This window comes from Amphiprion ocellaris, chromosome 13 (assembly GCF_022539595.1).
Source record: "Amphiprion ocellaris isolate individual 3 ecotype Okinawa chromosome 13, ASM2253959v1, whole genome shotgun sequence".
NCBI classification, from domain to species: domain Eukaryota; kingdom Metazoa; phylum Chordata; class Actinopteri; family Pomacentridae; genus Amphiprion; species Amphiprion ocellaris.
The window spans coordinates 22,156,504-22,176,704 of NC_072778.1; the positions used below are offsets into that span (position 1 = coordinate 22,156,504).

General features: G+C 42.8%; 2 protein-coding genes across 3 annotated transcripts in view; one reads left to right on the forward strand and one right to left on the reverse strand.

The window, feature by feature from the left end:
* atrx (ATRX chromatin remodeler) overlaps positions 1–10,643 on the forward strand; it is a 40,589-nt gene extending 29,946 nt beyond the window's left edge. For both annotated transcript variants that reach the window (XM_035946556.2, XM_023266594.3), the window contains exons 30-34: positions 4,369–4,518; positions 6,142–6,258; positions 7,866–7,961; positions 8,047–8,175; positions 9,022–10,643. In XM_035946556.2, coding sequence (XP_035802449.1) covers positions 4,369–4,518; positions 6,142–6,258; positions 7,866–7,961; positions 8,047–8,175; positions 9,022–9,246 — 717 coding nt within the window. In that variant the 3' untranslated portion in view covers positions 9,247–10,643. The remainder of the gene's footprint in view (positions 1–4,368; positions 4,519–6,141; positions 6,259–7,865; positions 7,962–8,046; positions 8,176–9,021) is intronic.
* A 1,782-nt stretch (positions 10,644–12,425) lies between these two features.
* On the reverse strand, positions 12,426–18,910 carry fgf16 (fibroblast growth factor 16). Its single transcript, XM_023266631.3, has 3 exons — positions 17,738–18,910; positions 15,871–15,974; positions 12,426–13,936 (listed from the first exon to the last, which is right to left on the reverse strand). The coding sequence occupies exons 1-3, from the start codon at positions 18,039–18,041 to the stop codon at positions 13,691–13,693; spliced, it is 654 nt and encodes a 217-aa protein (XP_023122399.1). The 5' UTR covers positions 18,042–18,910; the 3' UTR covers positions 12,426–13,690.
* Between the last annotated feature and the right edge of the window lie 1,291 nt (positions 18,911–20,201).

Here is a 20,201-nt window from a genome sequence, read left to right on the forward strand (position 1 = left end):
CATGGAGACCCGCTATTCTCAACTCTTCAACTTTAGTCTGACTATTCCACTAGCGCAGCAAAAGAGCTGAGCAGTTAAGCTAATTAATGAATTTGAACTGAGCAACGCTGTCTTCACTTGCGCACTTTGCAATCTAAAACATGGTGCAACGTCTGTCTGAATCTGATGCCCATCATTTTCTGGATTTTTATAATAAATAACTAGATAGTTGGATAATGAGGTTGTTTAATTTTCCAGCAATAAATTTCACAAACTAGTTGCAATTTACCGTGACGACACTGCTTGACTCTGCACGAACGTCGGCTCAGCTGTGATGTGCACTCTGCTATATGTGCTGCAGACAAACCATACAAAAATATATACATATGACAACATGCACGGCTGTATTGATCGACATGCCTGTGATAAGCCAATATTGGCAAGTGAGCTCAAATTTTGTGACTCTTTTTTTTCTCCCAGTACACTTGTGCCATCACACTCTCATTGACTCCTTTTGAATCCCTCCTGACACCCCCCCCCCCCCCCCATCTCCAGCTGGCCTGCTCTTGTAGATAGCGCTTGTAGAAATAGACCCCCCTACTGCTGCTAGCTGAGGCTTGTTTTTATAGGAATGTGGTATGTTTATTGTCTTTTTTTTAGCCCTTTGTGACATGCATGATTTTGTTTCTTTGTTAATTGACTGACAGCTAGATAAACCCTTTTACTTGTATGCTGGCCCCGGAGGGTGTAAAGACACTGTGGTTCTGAGGGCAGGGGTGGCCTCCTGATGTCAGCAGGCACAGTGCCCATAGTTAAGTGCATTTCTGCAAAGAAACTGTTTAGCGCAGGCCAGTAGAGTTACGTGTATCGCTGGTGTGCAGCTGGGGCAGAGAGAGTTTTGACTGGCTATGTTTAGGTATTACAAATATCTCAGACACTTGCATTCCTGCTGTTGGGATCCTGTCTTGGCCCCCTTGGTTGCCATGGTTAATGCACCTGTGCGTCAAAAGCAGTTTCTGGCAGACACAGCCATCTGAAGACATTCAAACGCTCCTACACAACCGAGAATTTCTGTCGCTTTACCATTTCAGCCATTTCAGTGATTGCTTTGAGTTCATTCTGTTCTCTTTTTTTTGTGTGTGTGTTGGAATAAAATGAACTGTCTGTTTTCCTTTCCTGTCCTTCTCCCCAACTGTCATCTCTCCTTCTGCACAGCTCATGTCTCTTGTGTGATGTTTTTCTCAGTTAAGTGGAGGTTTACTGACAGAAATAAAATAATACTGAGACTGTAGACGCATGGTTAACACATTGTCAACACATTATTGGCCATTTAGGCTGCAGGAAATTGGGTTAACATGGTTGAGAATGTTCTCAGTTTGCAAAAGTATCTGATAACGTGGGCAAAAATCCTGCGTATTAATGCAGGCGAGTGTTTAATTGCATCATACCTTTTACAGTTAAGCGCCACCTAAAATCTATTGGTAAAGTACATATAGGCACTTGTGCCAAGTAGTAAAGTCTACATGAGGCCCACTTATGTGGACTCCGAAGTTTTCATCTCTGTGATGTGAGAGCTGCTGTGTTTGAAAACTGCTTTACATCATTGGTGGACTGCTGGCAGGATAACAGTTTTCATAATATACACATGTACAAGAACTTGGATTAAAGGGGGCATAAATTGTTCTCTCGGTGGAAAGAATGGGAAGGTTTTCATACAGTGATAAATGTAATGGATGTTGGATGCCTTGTTTGATAAGTGTATCATTTCCTACACACAAACTTGTAGACTTTCTTTGCTTTCTTTAACAGTTAGCTCTAGCAGACATTTCCAGTTTAGAGCTTGCTTTATATTGATGTCACATTTAAAAACCCATGTCAAGGAAAGGCATTTTCTACGCAAAAGTGCTGTTTAGAATCAAAACGACCAAAATTTTTCTGTCTAAACTGAAGAAAATCCGAGATTGTCTGAAGACATGGCCTACTGCCTCCATTACTGCATCTGAACAAACACTCACACTGATGCCAAATGTCACTTTTTAGAAATGTTCGCTGTACTCGATGTATTTTTCCTCATAGGGAAAGAACATACAAGTTTTGTTGGATGATTCATCTGATCTGAGCACCTGCTCACCCGACTTTTTTTTGTTTTGTTTTGTTTTCTCTTTTTGCCTGCAGTAAAGTGATAGGCTTCCCCATGCAGCTCCATAAGGATGACAATAGCATAGGTCAGGTTACCTACAATCATTAGTGCTGTCTCAGGACACACACAGAGCGCACCAGGACGGGAGATGGACTGGACCACCCCAGAGCCATTGCTGGTGGGGATTACTTGGATATCCCAGAATGCACTGTGTTCCATTGGGAATGTCTGTGCTGTCATTTGACTTGCAGCTCCACTGACCCATTACCCAGTTGACAGTCAGAAATGCTCCTCTTACATGCATTTGAATAAAAACACCACACACTGTCTACATGCTCAACAGATTGCAGCTGTTCCAGAAATTGCTTAAGCTTTAGTAGCACAAATAAGAAAATAATTCTTATCTTTCTTTAGCAAAGTGATGGCTTTTTCAGTGTGAGACAGTGTTTGTTTGTACCTGCTGTTATTGTGGATTGTTTGTGAGGACTGTGACATCTGGCCCAGAACAACCCCCGAGTGTCCACTGGAACCGTCTCTACTGTCACAGCCGAGTCAGATTTTGTTTTCAAATCTGTCAGATGTCACAGTCATAACACACACATGTTGCATCCACATGAGCACCAATGTGAGTGTCTGTGGTGGCTTTGACTGTGACCTTTATTTGACTTTGTGCTCACCTATTGGGGCAAAACAAACCATGATGGGTTTATTTTATCCAAATCAAGCCCACAGGCTCTTGTGTTCTTTTCTGTCCTAATTAGAGAGTAAAGCGGAGGTTGAATCGCTGGCTGTGCCGCTGCTCCGAAATGTCTGGTTGTTCAGGGGGTGGCCTGGTTTTGTCCTGATTGAGTGTGATGGTTGGGAAACAAATGCATGTCAATGAAGGGCACTATTGGGTCCAGTGTCTATGTGTTGGAGACTGTTGTGTGTGGGTGCGAAGCTCACAGTCCGATTGTACGTCTTTTCAGCCACCTTTTCTGTCACTCTCTGCAGCTGTGGAGGCCTAAAACATACATCTAGTATAGTTTTTTTGCAGGTCATTTCTCCCCCTTTGACGGATCTAGTTTCACTCCGTCTGGTCTGATGTTTATTTTCTGTTTATCCAGTACAGGTTTGCAATCACTGCTTAATTTCAGTTTGATGTTTCAGTTTTGCTTTTTCTTCCCTCTCCATAATGCCAGCGACATCTATGATTAATTTTGTGTGCACCTTCATACCCATTGTCAGTGTTCAAAGTGAGACAGAGAATTGCAGGGGAGGAGAGCAGAGCCCCTCTGTGAATTGGCCCATATGGAGGTTAATGATGCAACTTCTGTATGACATTGTTTCCAGATTGCAAAATTCCAGTTTAATGTAAAGCTAAGTCGAGACAAAGAAAAGCAAACGTGCTGCAGAGAGTAATTCAAACCATGCTTTTGTGAGCGCAGCCTCATCCAACTCTCTTAATTTTTCTCAGGTATTGTTTTCAATAACAATGTAGCTATGGAAATGAAAGTCCCCCCCAAAAAATGAAGTTATTTGTGTATTTATTTTGTTGTTGGAACTGACTGTCTACATTGTTTTTGTAAGAGATGTGGCTGGGATTGTGTGTGTGCAGACCTTGCTGACCTATTTGTATTGTTTCATGTTTGAAACACATGCTAAGTGGTTCTGTGGTTTCTCAGTATATTTTCCAAATGGCAAGCAACCGACCAAAGAATGATCTTGTCACTTTAATGCAAGTAAATTAACTGTATTTTCAGGGACACAAGAGATAGCTTAGGAGCATCGTGGTGGCTTAGTGGTTCTGTCATCTCTCGACCGGTGCCCGCTGAGTAAAGACAAAAGGGCCCAAAAAGCTATAGAAAAGATGATTTTATTAAAGGATTTCTGTCCACCCAAGTATTTGGCAAAATTCGTTTTCAATGTAAGAAGTTTGACAGTCTTGGGGGTTTCATAAATTGAAATAGCTGTTAGAATAAGAGATCTTATTAAAAAAATGACATGCAGCTCAAAGAATGTTTAATTGAGATACACACTGTTTTATCAGCAAAGATCTACATGTGTTCATTAGATTAAATCTTTTGTAATAAGTGCAATCAGATTCCTGTCTAGATATGGTAAAGAAAAAATTGTGCTCTCAGTCTGAATTATGGAGCCACCTTTAATTCTCAGGAGGCCAGTGAGTTCTTCTCCAGAACCTCCAGAGCTAGCTCTTCCTCTCATCTAATGATCACTGTGACCCAATGTATTTTTGTTTTCTTCTGTAGGATCCAATCCTGGCTGAGATTCTGCAGAACAGTAAGGACCATGTCGTGTGTTACCATGAACACGACTCCCTGCTGGACCACAAGGAGGAAGAAGCCCTGAGTGAGGAGGATCGCAAGGCTGCATGGGCCGAATACGAAGCAGAGAAAAAGGTAGGCAATGAGCAATGCACGCATCCAGATCCAAAGTCAAAAGCAGACATATGCAGTACTTAGTCCTTGTGTCCATCATTCTCCTAAGCACTGACATCAAAGTGCAAGGTGAGCTAAGCGAGGCCCCACTTTGGTGTGTCAGGATGTGCGAGTTAGTGTTGGATCCTTTCATCACCTAGACTAAGCAGATGACAGGGCCTCCCCTTACTCAGGTGATGGTCATTTTGGCCCACCATCAGGCTAGCGATCTGCTTTACAAATCACTGAGGCTGTCTAAGCAGTGTCAATGCTACTTGCTGCAAGTATGTGAGTCCACAGACCGTTAGGGACTCCTCCTCTGCACGCACATACACAATTGTCTGCTCTTCCCACTCCTTACTTGTGGGGCAATTAGCAGGGTTTATTTGGAGAAGCGTATGAGGAGGGAGGTGATGTTGTAAGAGAGCAGGTCTTTTCTCCCCCTCCGTGTAATCCTAGATTCTAATTCACTCTAATGATTATTTTTCCAACACACTCTCCCTCCTCTGCCCTCTATGCCTTAAGCGGCTTTTCCCCTCAGAGCTCTTCTGCTTTTCTAGAGAACAGAGGGTTCCCAGTCGCAGGATAAACAGTGGCGCTGAGGTCAAGTGTGAGGATTTCAATTGCATTCACATCACAGCAATCTGCCTTTCAGTAAAGATGCAGAAATGCTCACTTTCATCCCCAAGAGGCTGTTCAGTATCATGTTGTGTACTCTGTGCTTTGTTGGAGAAACAACTGGAACGTAACCGAACCTCTGCTAATGTCTTCACAACATAAGAATTGGCCGGTGGTGGCCAGGAAAAGCTATGTGTAAGAATATCAGATTTGCAAGTCAGGAAATGGGAAAAACCGAGAACGTGATCAGGTGCCCAAAACGAAGTTCAACTCAAGAGTCTTTGGTCTCACTGGGATGACTTCAGCTTTGTGCAGAGAGGCTCATGTCATAAATTCAGATTTCACGTGCTTAATTTTGGAAATGAAGTCAAGTCTAGATTTTGTGTCTGTCTGTAAGGTGTGTGAAAGCTGCAAGGCGACGCAGGATGCAACTGAAGTTCAAACGTGGCTGCTTGTATAATAGCAAAAGTGAAACGCGTGTTTGTGTAGGTTCATGTGTGTTGTGGTTTTGTGGTTGTTGTGAGGTTTTGTACTGTCTAGATTTGCACACCTGTCTGTGACCACGTCCAAAGACCCCCACTGGCCCTCAACACACACACACACACACACACACACACATCCCCCTACATACCGGATGGCCAGATTACAGGGCACGAGAAAACCATCTGCAGCAGAGACTCAATTACATACAAACATCGGCATCCTGCTGGCCTTTACTGGGACAAGACCGTTTACCTCAGGTCACTACTCTTAGACATGCAGTTAATACAACAGGAGCTCGCTGAAACAGGACAACTTCTTGTTCATGAAACAAGTTAAATACGTGAAGAAGTAAAAAGCTTGATATCAAGACGACTGAACATGAAGCAAAGAGCTGGTCCAGTCTCTGATTGTTTACAGCCTCTGCCATCAGCCCTTGGTGGCTCTTAACATCAGTCTAATTGGCCTCTTCCTCCTCTGTCTCTTTCTCTGCCTTTCATCTCTCAGGGTTTGTCCATGAGGACCAACTACCAGTCAGCGTATGCTCATGCGGACATGGGCACCTCCAGCTACTTCTCCTACAACATGGCGGCTTTGGCCTCCATGAGCAACCAGCAGCTGGAGGTATGTAATGAGCTCCACATGCCCCTCTGCTGCCTCACACTCCTGCCTCTCCTTCCCCCCACGGCACGGCGCCCCACATTCCTCAGACCCCACTGCTGATTGTGACAACAGTCTAGTAGTGGGCAAGCTCTGCCCTGTCCCTCCACCTAGCAGTTCATAATGCTCCATGTCTGGGGCAGCAGCTATTATTACACAGCGACTGAGGAAGAGGACAAAAGATCCAAGAGGCAGTTTTTCAATAAGAAAATCAAATGAGTGTAAAAATGTTGCATGATTTCATAAATTCTTGTAACTATCGCATGTGAAGTTGTTCCAGCAATGTCCTTGTATGCAAACACACTGCAGAACCTGGCAGACGACAGATTTTAGAGGTCAAAATCAAAGTATTTTTTGTTTTTGGTTTCTTTCACATTCAGCACAAACAGAGCTAGGATTAGTGTTTATTTGGAATCCTGTTTCTGGTCACTTGATGAATGTAAATCTAGCATTTGTTTGGTATTCAACTACTTGTTCATCAGCTAGCCGCTAACTTTATCTGTCTGCTATTCGGTGCTGGGAAGAGTTAATCAGTTACAGCTTTTTTGTTAGTAGTTGCTGGAAGTGGTGAGACTGAACAATACAGTAAATATGCAGGCTGTAAAAACAAAATAATGAGCTTAAAAGAATTTCTGTAGAGCTGCACAGGTGGATATAATTCACTGCGGGTTTCACTATGAGTGAGGCCTATTGATATCACTCATTTTATTTAGTGTTAATCTTATAAATATCGATATATACAGATTTAAGATGATCTATGTGCTACATGACGGCAGTAATGTAGCAAAGTAGTTTTTGTTTTGTTTTTTTCTCTTCTGTCACGATTTTACTTACTGTGGAATAATGTTTCACTGCAATGTAAAGTCCTGCCCCTCTATAGAAACAGCACAGACCATGACCAGAAGTACAGAGAACTCAGAAGTTATGCAATAGATTGTTAAAAAAAAAATAAAAAATTAAAGCTATCACAGCTGAATCAGTCATGGCTTCTTGTTTGTACTGGGGAATAGACAGTTTTCGGTAAATTTTAACTAAAACTTGTAAAATGAAGTGATGTTGAGGAAGCTTTCATTTGATTGTTACTCCCAATGAAACTTAAAGTCACGCATGATTAGTTCAACTGTCGGAAAATTGAAAATCCAACAATGTTTTTAAGTTTGTTTATTTTATTTCATAACTTTTATTTTGTTAATGATGACTGGTCTAATCTTTTTTCTTTTTTTTGATAACATGCCTCTCAAATCCATTGGCGATATTTGAAGTTCTGAGGATTAAAATGGCCATAATTCCCTGAAAAAACAAGGCGAAACTTTTTTTTAACACAATCCAAAGCTTGCCATTTACAGCATCTATCTAGGTTGCTAGTTTTGGACGTTGTAGTTTCCTGGAGCCAAAGAGATTTTCAAAACAGCAACTTGCAGATAACTTTTCGAGAATGCCTCATGAAACATGCAGGGGAAACTTCAGGCTTATACCTGCAGTCTACATCTAGTGAGTCAGAGTAGGTAAATAAGCAAAGTTCACCAGCCTCTTGTTTCATATTTTCTGTTTTCTTGCTTTTTTTTGTTCAGGACCTCATAAACCAGGGAAGACAGAAAGTCATTGAAGCCACAAATGCTCTGAAAACTTTACCACGGGAGTCACTGGAAGATATAATTGCTACAGTGGTGAGTGTCAAAATAGCATGTAAATCAGTGTTATGTTAATAAACATAAACTCAGTGACTGTGTGAACTGTCACCTGTCCCATCAGTGGAAGGAGAACCCGTCACTCACAGAGAGCCAGGTCCAGGCTATGGCTCTGGGGCGACAGGCCACCGTGGAGCTGGAGCTCAAGCGCAGGGAAGCCGTTTACAGGGACGTTCTCACCAGGCAGCAGACGGTAAGAACTGCATGGTCTACAAGACACTGTGAATGATGAAGGCACTTTCTGCAGTCACCAAGGCTTTTTAATTATAGCATATAAATTATAGCAGAACTGGGCCACACTAAGTGCTTAAAGGACATAGTGTACATATTGGAAAACAGACATAAATCACCATTTGCTGATTCACTCTTCATAACAGTCAGAAAGTTGTACAATCCAAGTTCAGTGATGTCAGACCAAGAAAGGGCAACAATTTTATTCCTATTATTTAACCCTTAATTTTGATGGTACTGGTTGAACTTCACAGCTGTTGTAGCAGTATCTGTATTGTCTGTCTGTGGCTACGAAACCATGAGGCTTCGTTTGACGTCTTTCAAGCTCAAGTTTAACCTTGACTGCATCTCTGAGACACCACTATGTGTGACCTCTGATGCGAGGCGTAGTGTTGGATTACTTAACAGGACAGGGAACGCAGTGATGAGGATGCAGGTAAATGTTTCCAAAATAATAGATATACAACAGAAACTCAAAGAGTCATCCTGTCACTCCAGATCTGAGGAAATGAAACACCTTTCATTTCCTTATTTTAGAAGTATGGTAAGCGACTAGGGAGAAATGTGATTAATGAATAATGATGACGGGTTTTTCAATAACCAGGTTGTTCCAGTGTTTTCTTTAATTTCCCACGTTATCTGATTTCTTCCAGTTACTTGTTTTTTCATGAATTTTGCCCTATTTGACCTTTCGTTTTTCTTGTCTGTTATGGTCACATGTGGCTGTGATATGTGAACTCTTGTTACTTAGTTGTATTTTAATTGTGTAGGTATTTGTGATTGCTTAAAATCCTCTGTGTTTGTCCAGCTGATGATGTTCGTGCAGAAGCTGATTACCAACAGGAAGGTGCAGGAGCAGCAGCTGGCCATGGCTAACCAGGCCAACTACCTGAACCAGCTGGCTCTGCAGAATGGCATGATGGGAGGCAGTGGGCTTAGCCAGATGGACCTGCTTGGGATTTACCAGCAGCTTCACGGCATGAGCACCCATCAAGGCATGGGCAAGAATCCTGGGCCCTCCAAGGGCTTGTAGGTCAGAAGGACTCTTTCTCACCCCCACACTCGTCTAGCTGGCTCCCAGTGGCCCAGTCCAAGTGAAGCCCAGTTGTCTGTAACACACTGTGAGACCCCTCAGAGTTTAAAACAAACTGGTGCACCAAGCCAAGGGTGGAGTAGTTCTTAGACTAGACTGCTGTCCACTGGGGCCTCAAGTGGGATAGACTCTCAGTCTTTTATTCTGTAATTCACTGAGAGAAGGTGGAATATAATGTATAAAAAACTGTGTGAAAGGTCTGTTAGGAATTTCAACAGAAAAAAAACATGTATATACCGCCTTAATGTTATTCAAGTTCTATATCTTCATTTTTCATGTATTTAAAGACAGGTTCTACCCCCAATGCTGTTGAGCATTGTATTGTTTTCACCTTAAAAAGGGTTTCCTTATTTAAAGTTAGTTTTTTATACAGTTTTAAATGCCTAACTACACCTGAGTGGGACCAGTGTCATGGGTGACAGGACTCTATGATGTAAAGCTCTTACATGCTTATTAGCCTCCATAGATTCCTCCATCACTATCTAGCAAAGCAGACAGCAGGTGGTACTGCCAAGTCCTGCTCTTTTTGGGAGATGGAATGAACTGATAAATCAGCAAAAAAAACAAAAAAAAATATGAAAAAGTAAGGCCTTATATTCCTTTCCTAAAAGAATCTCTGTAAAAATTTGTTGAGAATCTTTTCTATTATGCTTTTACGTGTTTACATTAGTTGTCGCTGAACATGATAAAGGAATGCTTGTGTTGTTCAAAACTGCCTGCCAGTTCCTATGACCTTTTTGTAACATCATTCTCATTGTCACGTGTTGTCTAGCATAGCACTGTGCGTCCTGTTCATATGTTTATGTTCCACTCGTGTTGATCCCGAGCCCGGGTGAGTTACTGAGTCTCACAAAGCACCGCCACTTCAGCCGGGTGTCACAGGGCCCAAAACTTTACACTTTACTTGTCTTTCAAAGTTTGAATTATCTGTTTCGAGATGGAGTTGACAGAAAGAGTAAAGACTGGACATCTTTTTATATCTGGCTTATTTGAGTCCTCTGCTTTGTGAGAAATGCTCTCCTGGACGCTGTAGTCTCACCAGGCGGCACCCAGACTACTTGTATTCTACTTTGGCACATTCTTGCTTCTAAATGCTTCAACTGGTGTAGCTGTTAAAATATGAGGAATATGATCATTTCTCATGAAGAGACACCTGTTGTCTCTGGTTGACTCCTGTGTTTGCACAAGGTGTATTTCATAAATGTAGACAGGTTTTTTTGCCCTCTAAAAATGTTCTTATGTTAGCAAATACACCAACATGATTTGCCATGAATCTGATCTGCTATTATCTTGATAAGTATTTAATATAACATTTAATAAAGTGACCAAAAGGATGAGGAACTCGTGTTTGAGTCATTTGTATTTAACTAAAGTACTAGTGGTTTTACAGTGACTGTGTTTATAAAGGTAAATATTTATTTATGATAACAGAACATGAGTAGAGTAAATGGGGAATGATGAAAATATAACAAATGCCCAAAAATCGATAAATGGCAAATTGTGACTGCGTACAATTGTAGAAATGGCTGTATTTTGTTCATCATACTTATGTACTTTCTTGCCAAAAGTTCAGTTTTATGCTGTTCAGATTTACAGTAGATATGAAGCTGCAGCCAACAGCTGGTTAGCTTAGCACAGGACTAGAAATAGAGGGATCTGCTTGCATGGTTCGCCCCAAAGAAAACAAAATAGTCTTGTTTGCCAGGCAACCAGTGGAGTCACTGTGCCTACGAGCTACACAACCTCCAGAAAAACCACGGTGTTTTATTTTTATATTTTGGTTTCTGTACAATGTTTGTCTCTATATGTAGCCCTGCGACAGACTGGCGACCTGTCTAGGGTGTCCCCTGCCTTCGCCTGAGTCAACTGGGATAGGCTCCAGCCCCCCCCGCGACCCTAGTGAGGATTAAGCGGTGTATAGATGATGGATGGATGGTTTCTGTACAAGGTTAAACGAATGAGTTCTAGTGTGTTTGTTGGTGAGCTTCTCAGGAGGCAGATTTATTTTACCTTCATCTAGTCTAGCTATTTCACTCCTTCATGCTAAGTTATCCATCGTCTGGCTTCGTATTTGTTCCACAGATTGACAGTGGTGTCTATCCTCTTAGAATCTCTTAACAGAAAACCGAAAATTTAAACAGTTCCTTCAACAGTTGGAAAACAGATAGCTGATGCCTCCTGATACAGCATCCCTGTGTTTCACATCCACAGCACTAAGTGCCTTTTGTCCCACTCTCTTCTCCCTTCAGTCTTTCATCTATTTTTCCCTCTCCCAGTATTGTTTTCATTTCTCAGTCTGCCAGGGTTTTCCTCTGCATGTCTTTGACTTTTCCATTCCCTCCCCCCAGGGGAGCTTGCTCTCACAGCTTACAGATATCTGCCAGTGGAGAAACACTACAACTATTGCAGATGTTGAAATGTTGATCCCATCGCCTCTTAGCCCCAGATTACCACCACTCTCCAGGTTTGTGGCACATCCCCGCTGGTTTTCTGTGCAGCAGGCAGCTGTTTCTGTCCATTGAAAAGACCCACTGCAGACTGCGAGGCCCCTGCAATGAACAACCAATCACTGCTCTTAAGCCATGCTGATGTGTAAAGCCAATTAGGAGTCGGGATCCAGCTGCATAAGGAGTCTGATTTTGTACGGTGGATGTAGGCTGACTAAGACCTTATGGAGACAGAGGGAGCCTGTGCACATTACTTGATAATGTAACCCTGACTTGGTAAGGGGTTTATGAGGGCAAACTGGAATGGGGTTGTATGGGTGTGTCCTCTGGGAAAGAATCTGCTGTATCTCTTTACCTGATTTTCCTTCATTTTAGGACAGCATGACCAAATGCCATGTGGACAGTGCTTTCAGAGATTTGAGTTTTTTTATGTTAATGACTGAACAGCATAATATTGGTCTTTCAGTAGTGCTATCTTTCATCACCAAAGGCTATATCACTTTGGTCCAAAAGAAAAGCACTTTTTATGTTGCAAAGATACATGCGTTTAAACAAAAATGGACCACAGTCATTATAGCACCCATACAAAATATAATCGGCTAATCGCGAGACCACCGCTTGTAGTCATTCCCTGCTAGAATTGACTGAAAATAAAAGGAAAGACATGCAACATTCACATATATATCTGGTTTTAATTGATACATCAGACTTTAATCCACACAAAAATAATCTTTCACAATGAGTTCTCGATAGCAGGACAATTTTATTGTCATGCTCATTGCAGTTCTTTTTCTTTGTTTGCTTTTTTTTTGGGTGTCATTTCAGTAGAATCTGCAGTCCAGATAACTTCAAGTTCATTACAAAATAAAGTCTTTGCAATAAATAAATACATAGATTTACATTTATACTTTATATGTAGAAAATAAATATATTGTACATCTCATAAATAGGATCACCCATATGTACACCTCAGCTGCTCGTATTTTTAATAATGTTCCTGACACTCTGAACATTACAAGTCACCATCCTTGAAAGAAAACCCATCTTCGTCTTTACAACTACAGTCAGAGAAGTGCTTTCGTCCCGAGCACAATCACAAGTTTTTTGCTTGTAATTTCTACAAGGTGCTCGCTGCTTGATATTTTATTTAAATGGGATGAATGTGACGTTTAGACTCAGCTGGGACTCCGGATGTGCAGTAAGTGCTGTTTCATGGATCCCACAGCCATCGTAGAGATGTTGTTCCCCTCTTTTACCTTTGATTTGGAAGAAAACTCAGTAAAACTCCAGTTCGCCTTCTAACAGTGGCCTCACAGACCGTCCTTTTACAGACTCTGTGGTGCCTGACGATCCTAAACCCTTGTCTATCTTAGCATATGTGGAATGTGCTCTTTCTTATATATCTTACCGTGACTGTGTATAGTGCATGACAAATGCACAATGTGACACCCGCAGTGCTTTCTGTCATTTAGAGCTCCTAAAAGTCTCTTCAATCCAGCTTAGTGCTGCTCAAAACCACAAACAGCCACGTCTCCGTTCGTTGTCACTTCAGTATCTACACTCTAAAAAGTGGTCCTTGAGAAGCCATGGCACCCGATTCCATTTTCCTGATCAACCCACAGCTGGGCAGTTGCGAGGGGCCTCCTTTGTCCACATCCACAGTGGTTTTTATTAGAAAGCCTTCCCCCCTTTTTGAGGTCACAAGTCTACTGCAAAAGAAGCAACATCCAGGAACGAGCACAATGTTTATGTCACTGCCGTACATGCTTGGCAGCGGGCCGAGGTGCAAACACAGTGACCTCAGGGGGGAGCTGAGGGTAAACAGTTGTGTATCAGGTCTAAAATTTCCACAACACCCACCAACTTCTCCTCCTCATCCTCCTCCTGTTTATTTCTGTGCCCCTAACTGTAACCAGTTCTCCCAGTGTAAGCACTGGTCACCTGTACTGGAATAAGTCCCTGTAGGCCTGAGGGATCTTCTCAATCTCCACCGGTCTGGGTAGGAAGTGGGTGAGTTTCTGGTGCTTCTTAGTCCTGCCACCCTCCCTTGGTGAGCCGTCCTTGTTTAAAGCCACATAATAGAAGCGTCCCGTGTCTGTGTGCTTGTACAGAGTTGAAGCGTAAGTGTTGTACCAGTTCTCCTCAAACTGCTCCCTGAAAACACATTCTGCTGTCAGCTTCTTCTGCAGGACAGAAAACAACATATTAGTTCGAGACCAAATGAAAAAAATGCTGACAATCTGCACCAGCAACAACAAGATTTAGGAGACATTAAAATGCAGCTGGATGATGTTGCCCTGCATGCAGATTCCACCTCTGCTGCAGTTGATATCTGTCATTTTGAGATGCACTTAAATGCTGAAATGAACCAGTAGAAACTCATTTAGGCAGGTGCTCATTATGACAAAAGAGGGGAAGTCATTACGAGCGGCTTTTCACTTTACGCTCCACGCTCACTCCTCAGACCTGTTAACCTCTCGTTGTGCATAGGGAACTATTTCCCTCCCTGTGATGCAACGAGAACAGTAAGCAGGCGTACAGTCTTCCTATTCTCACACACACATGCATGGAGCAGCTCTCAAAGCCTCAGCCTTCACTGACAGAACAGCATGAGCGATGGCTGTGGGTTCAACAGGTGAGAGTGTGTTGGCTGAGTGAGCATGCGAGAACAATAAGAGACATCAGGGTTGGAGCTACTTTGCTGCCAAGACCAGTCAGTCTCTGCTGCTGGAAACAAAATGCCATCACCAAGGATCAAGAGCCAAAAAACACTTTTCTTTTTGTCCCAGATAGTCTCTGATCAGACTCCTGTCATCTATCCCCCTCCTGGACTCTTTCTCATTTTTTTTTTTTTTTTTTTTGTATCTTCACAACAAGATACACTTTTTGGTGCGTCCCATCTCTGTTTTTAACGCACTTCACAGTTCTCACAAGTGTTTGTGTGACTGTGTTGTGTTTTACTCCAGGAGCAATTTCGTTGATTGGCTGTCAGGCTGAGCTTGGCTGCGGCTGAGTGGTGAAGCTGTTGTCTATAAACACAGCCCAGAGGGCACATGACTGGGCCAGCTCCATCCTACACACAACCACACACACAATCACACACACCCCTCATCGGATCAAAAGCTCGTCAAGGTCTGGCAGTTGTGGGACGGAAGCACCCTTCTACCTGTTATCCTTTCCCCCCACTGCACCTCCTGGCCTCTCGGATTCAGACAGACATGTCTACATCGCTCCCTCTGTCAGTCAGGTGACTCAGTCAGGTGTGCAATTACCCCCCACACCCCCAAATCACTGCCTCCCATCCTCCCCTTCCCCCTTCCCCTCCTCCAGGGTCAAAGCTCCAGGATGCCAGACTCTGATAGCATGCAGTAACAATATCTGCACTTTCAACATAATGGCCGTGTTTAAAAGTAGCCTCTGTTCGAAATGATCAGAGCTGGAGGGGAGTCTGAGCCCTGAGAGGCCCTCAGGTAATGCCCCGGGACACCTGATACAGGTAGCCCTCACATACTTCCCCTTCATTGTCTTTATCTCTTCCTTTTCCTCTCTCTCTGTCTCCACCACATGAGAGAAAATCCAGCCCAGAAGTCAAATAAAAAAAAAACAAAACTAGATTTGCTGAGGAAAAGCACACCACATTTCTACTCTCTGTATGCATACAAAACACTGCAGTTCAAGCTGAGTGCACAGAGAGGTAATCTCAAATAGATTCACCCACAGCTCACATCCAAAGTGACTAAAACCCTCCTGTCTCCGCTTTGGGGAAATATGTAAATATTTCTGCATATCTCAAAACTAAATGAAGAGGTTGGTTTTCTCTCTCAAAGCTGCTTTTACTTGAACCCCTTCACATGAAAAACAAGTATGAAGAATAAGAAACACATTCTTGTTTTGTCTCACCGTGGTTTTCCCATCTGCCTTGTATGGGCACCTTGATAACAAATTTTTAGATAGCTCAGGACTGACGTATAATAGGAAGTTTTCATTTTCTGGGAATGGCTATAGAAGATAGCATATACTTGTAAAACAAGCTATGTATTACTGAGCACCAGACTTCTTGTGAATGAGACCCTGAGCTGCTCGGGGTTGTAAAAGAAAGGAGGGGTTTTTGACTCACCGACCCATAGAGCTCTCCTTTCTCATTCATGCCGAGGTAGAGACCAGCGTCCACCCCTCTGATGCTGACCAGACCCACTGCCAGACTGATGAACTCCAGGATACCTGAGGTCAAACATACAAGCTGGTCAGGGAAGCTCACAAATAACAGTGTAAACGTCGCTGAGAAGACAGTTGAGTGCAGCGGCAAGTGGCCTCCATTTATTAGACTGCAGACCAGTCACACTGTACACAAGTTTCCAGTTTTGGGGAGTGATTTTTTTTCTCTATTATGGATCCTGCCCTGCATATTGTCATCTTACGTTAAAGAAATATGCACAGAAAACCCAGCATCCTCTTGCTATGCCATATTTCCATTGAAAATCTGCCGTTTTGAGGCCACTAAATAACTTATTTTGTCATAAATTACAAAAGGAAAAACACAAGAAGTGTGCAGACTGAATTAGGCCTCATTTTCTAGTCTATCATGATGGCTTGTGGTCGTCTATAAATGTGTTCATCCTGTCTTTGGGAGTTTCCCACTGGCTACTAAAGCTGAGATGTGGGTAACTTGTTCAGTGATCTGCTGACTTACAGGAAGTTACAGCAAAGTGAACATCGAACTTCAAAGGCAGGGGAACAAGTGGTAAAATTAAAAGCCATTGGCTGTTGTGATGCAGAGGTTAGTCAGAGAGGATCCAGCTGGCTGTGCTGACTGGCAGAGGCCAGCTTACAGCCACCTGGTCCCCATCTCCAAGACCTCATGTGCTGCCAGAGAATGACAGAGAAGATCCCTCTAATTTTTTGTGGGGTGAAGAGTGTGTTTCATATCCCTATAATCAAAGCCATCGCAGCTCTGACAAAGGCCTCGCATTTTAAAGCTAAGTAAAGCCAGAAACAAACACGGACCACCCATCCCTGTAAATCGGCTTGTTTTGGCTCAAGTCTGAACATTAAACCTTCTCTGAATTCCGCAGTGGTCACGCTTTAATTTAGAGTTATTCTGCTTTTTCCGCAGCGAGCGAGCCGGCCTGCACCTGTGACATGACTGCATGGATATGAGGCGAGAGACGTGTGCGTATCTGCCCTCTGACCTCGTTTGTTTAGCCTGTCGTTCTCCCACGAGCCGCGCATCGCTCCGTGTAGGGGTCTACAGAGCTTTTTCACATGGGGACAGTTAGGCTCTGAATTACAGGAAAAGCAAAGGTGAGTCGTGCGTAAAATCATGATCCTGGCACTGTGGCGCAAATAAATTAACTGCACTCATTTTAAATAATAACTATTACGCCTTGTGCTTTTGATGCAAAGAAAAGCATCTACTGTCGCAAATCTATTTTAATAGCACCACATCTAGAGACGGACGCCCGCACATGTGTGAGCTTGTTGTTGCCGCGCACCCGCATGCTTGTTTGCGACTGAGGAGAGACACCTGCGCCCCACGCGCAGCGGGGATTGCCGGGGAAAAAAAGGTGTGTGGCTTCGCTTCCGTGCGCGCCAGGTGACAGTGATGCACTAACGAGTATCCTCTGGGGACATGCGGCAGGAAAAACTTTCTAATTATACTCACTTCCCAGTTTTAGAGAGATCATCGAAATTGAAAGTACAGAATGTGTAATCCTAAAAGCACATCCTACATCCAATAACATTTGGTCATTGATAATTGCTCTTGCTTCAGGATTAGTCATAGTTCCCCTCTCTCATTTGGCCAAAGTTCTCCCAGTAAGTTAATTGTGCGTAAAATGTTTATTGTGCGTAAAAAGGTTTGTTGTGCGTAAAAAGGTGAGGGCAACTAAATTCAACTATTGGCATATTTTGTCATCTGATACAAATAATCCAGATATTTCAAATTTCTCACGGCAAAAAGTGAAATACTTAGGAAATAGGCTCACCAAATCTGCTGTGGTCCTGTCTTGTCCCATGCACTGTGCCATTGGGGAATATCTCCAGCTGAAAGCCGGTCCTGCAGTAGAGCTGCCGCCGCCTCAGGATCCCTTTGAGGTGCCCGAAATCTGTCGGTGACCCCCGCTGCAGCCTGCCTTCAATCTGCCCCAGCCGCTCATTCAAGCCTACCGGAGACTCTGGTAAGGGCATATTCCCCAGCGCAGGAAAGCTTTGTAAATCCAAGTCGAGTGTCCCCAGAAAACTCCCGACCTCTGCCATTGTGTGCACAGCTGTCAAATTTAGCGAAGGCATTTAAGATGTACGGTGGGTTTAGGAAGGAGAAAAGTTTACTCAAGTCCGGTCCATTCACGCCAAAAAAGCCTACCCAGCGCGCCGTGCTCCTCCTAATCAGCGGAGTCCTCTCAGTTTATTGATAGTCCTTTGCTATAATAATGAGTTTGATATCTCTGTTTATCAAATGGAAAGGCTCGATTATATACATACTCCCCACGCATTCTCACATTGGATATTCAGACACAAGCCACGCCTGGCTGGCATCCCTTCATAAGCGCATCAGTTTGCTTTACTTAATGTGCACTTTCAGTCCAACTTTTACTACTGTCGGTGCCACTGTCTATGCATTTATGTCACTGCTCTCTCAGAAAGCTGCCTCTACTATCCGATCAAATAAATCCAAGTCCAGAAATGTCTCCGCGTATCTCCTGTGCTTCTGTTTGCGGTCCGTGGCTGTCTGATAAAACCGCATCGTCTATCCCAAGGCAGGCAACTCTGGCAACAGTTCGTGGTGCATTAAAATGCGGTACAGATGCAGAAGCAAAGACCATCATCGTTAAAACACGAATGGAAGCTGACAAAAAGCCGAAAAACTCCATTTATCATAAACTGTAACAACCCCTTCACCACAAAGGCAATCCATAATGTACACTGAATGGTTTTTGGTCACACCACAGACTCCTGGAAACAAAACAAAAAAGAGGAAAACCGCAAAGCAACAACTACTCCACAAGATTATTGAAATAACCTGTGTGTAATCTCAGAGTAATCCAACCTCCTGCACAAAGTTTCAGTGCCAACCACTGCAGTTGGACCTTTTCATGAGAGCATTTTCTCCACCTCCTTGTTGGAAGCAGGTGCTTCCTCGCCCCTTCTGCAACAACGTTTGCAATGTGCTTCAGCTTAACCACTTGTACTAGTGGCAGGGAAAAAAAAAAAAAAAAAAAGGAAAATCCAAAAGCTGATGACGTGTAGTATAAATGTGACTGGTGCACTGGTGCAGAGATAAATGAACTTTTGACGTCATTGGAGGCACTTGGATGATTTTTAACCTCTTCCACTGATATTTATGCAAAGTTTCAAGTTAGCTGCTGCTTGTTTGTGGTGTATTACAGCAGAAGATTAATGTGCATCATAACCTGAGAATTAAAGAAATGCATGTATGTATTTAACTTTTTTATCTTCATATTTCACAGCAAATGTTCTCTTTTAATTAGCAGTGGTGGAAAAAGATTCATTATTCAAGCAAAACGTGTGAAAAGGGAAATGTTTTGCATTTAAAGTGACTAAAGTAGTAGAAAATGTGCTAAATTCGTGTATATACTATAAATGCATGTAGTTTTTAAAATCACCTTCACATTATAAATGCAAAATCACACAATGAAAAGCGAGTGAAAGCTAATAACTACAGCTGCCAACACATCTGGTGGAGCAAAAGTACAATGTTTGATGTGTGCCATCCTGCACATGAAAGAGAACACAGAAAAACCCACAACAGGACTAATGAATAATCAGTGTAATTTATGACTGAATGGGGGATTTTGCATCTCCTCTGTGCACAATGGGATGACAGGTCCCAACTTGTGGCTGCAGAGGAGAAAAAAAAAGAAAAACACAGCTGTTTAGCGACGACTTTATTTCTGTGTGAAGATGGAAATGAAAACAAACTCCAGGAGTGTTTTAATTAGTTCACTGTTCTTGAGATATCAGTGACAGCGGGGACAGGTGGGAGGGCATGATTATATCAATAACACCATTTAACTATTAGGCATGTTATTTTAGACCTCCTTCAAGCTGCTTGCAGAAACCCCCGTCCTGAGGGGGAGTTCTCACCTCAGAGCTGCTCATCACAGCAGCAGCAGCAGCTTCCCTGTAGAGAAATGGGATTTATGACAGTGTCTCACTTCCAATGAGTGGTGACAAATAGTGTGTAAAATAAAGTGTGTATGATTGTTTTGATGTCACTGTCAGGCTCGAGATACATTTCTTGGCTTCTTGTTTTTGGCTAATTTATCAACTCTTGCGGTGGCAGTGCAATCTATTTTGAAGCAGATGTTACTGGCTTTGAGAGGTCCTCTGAGTGGGATACAGTATGATTGACCTCCCAAAGCACGCAGGCCCTTTTTTCACTGCTACTAATTATGCCACTATAAATCTTACGGGCGTGTCATGGCTGCA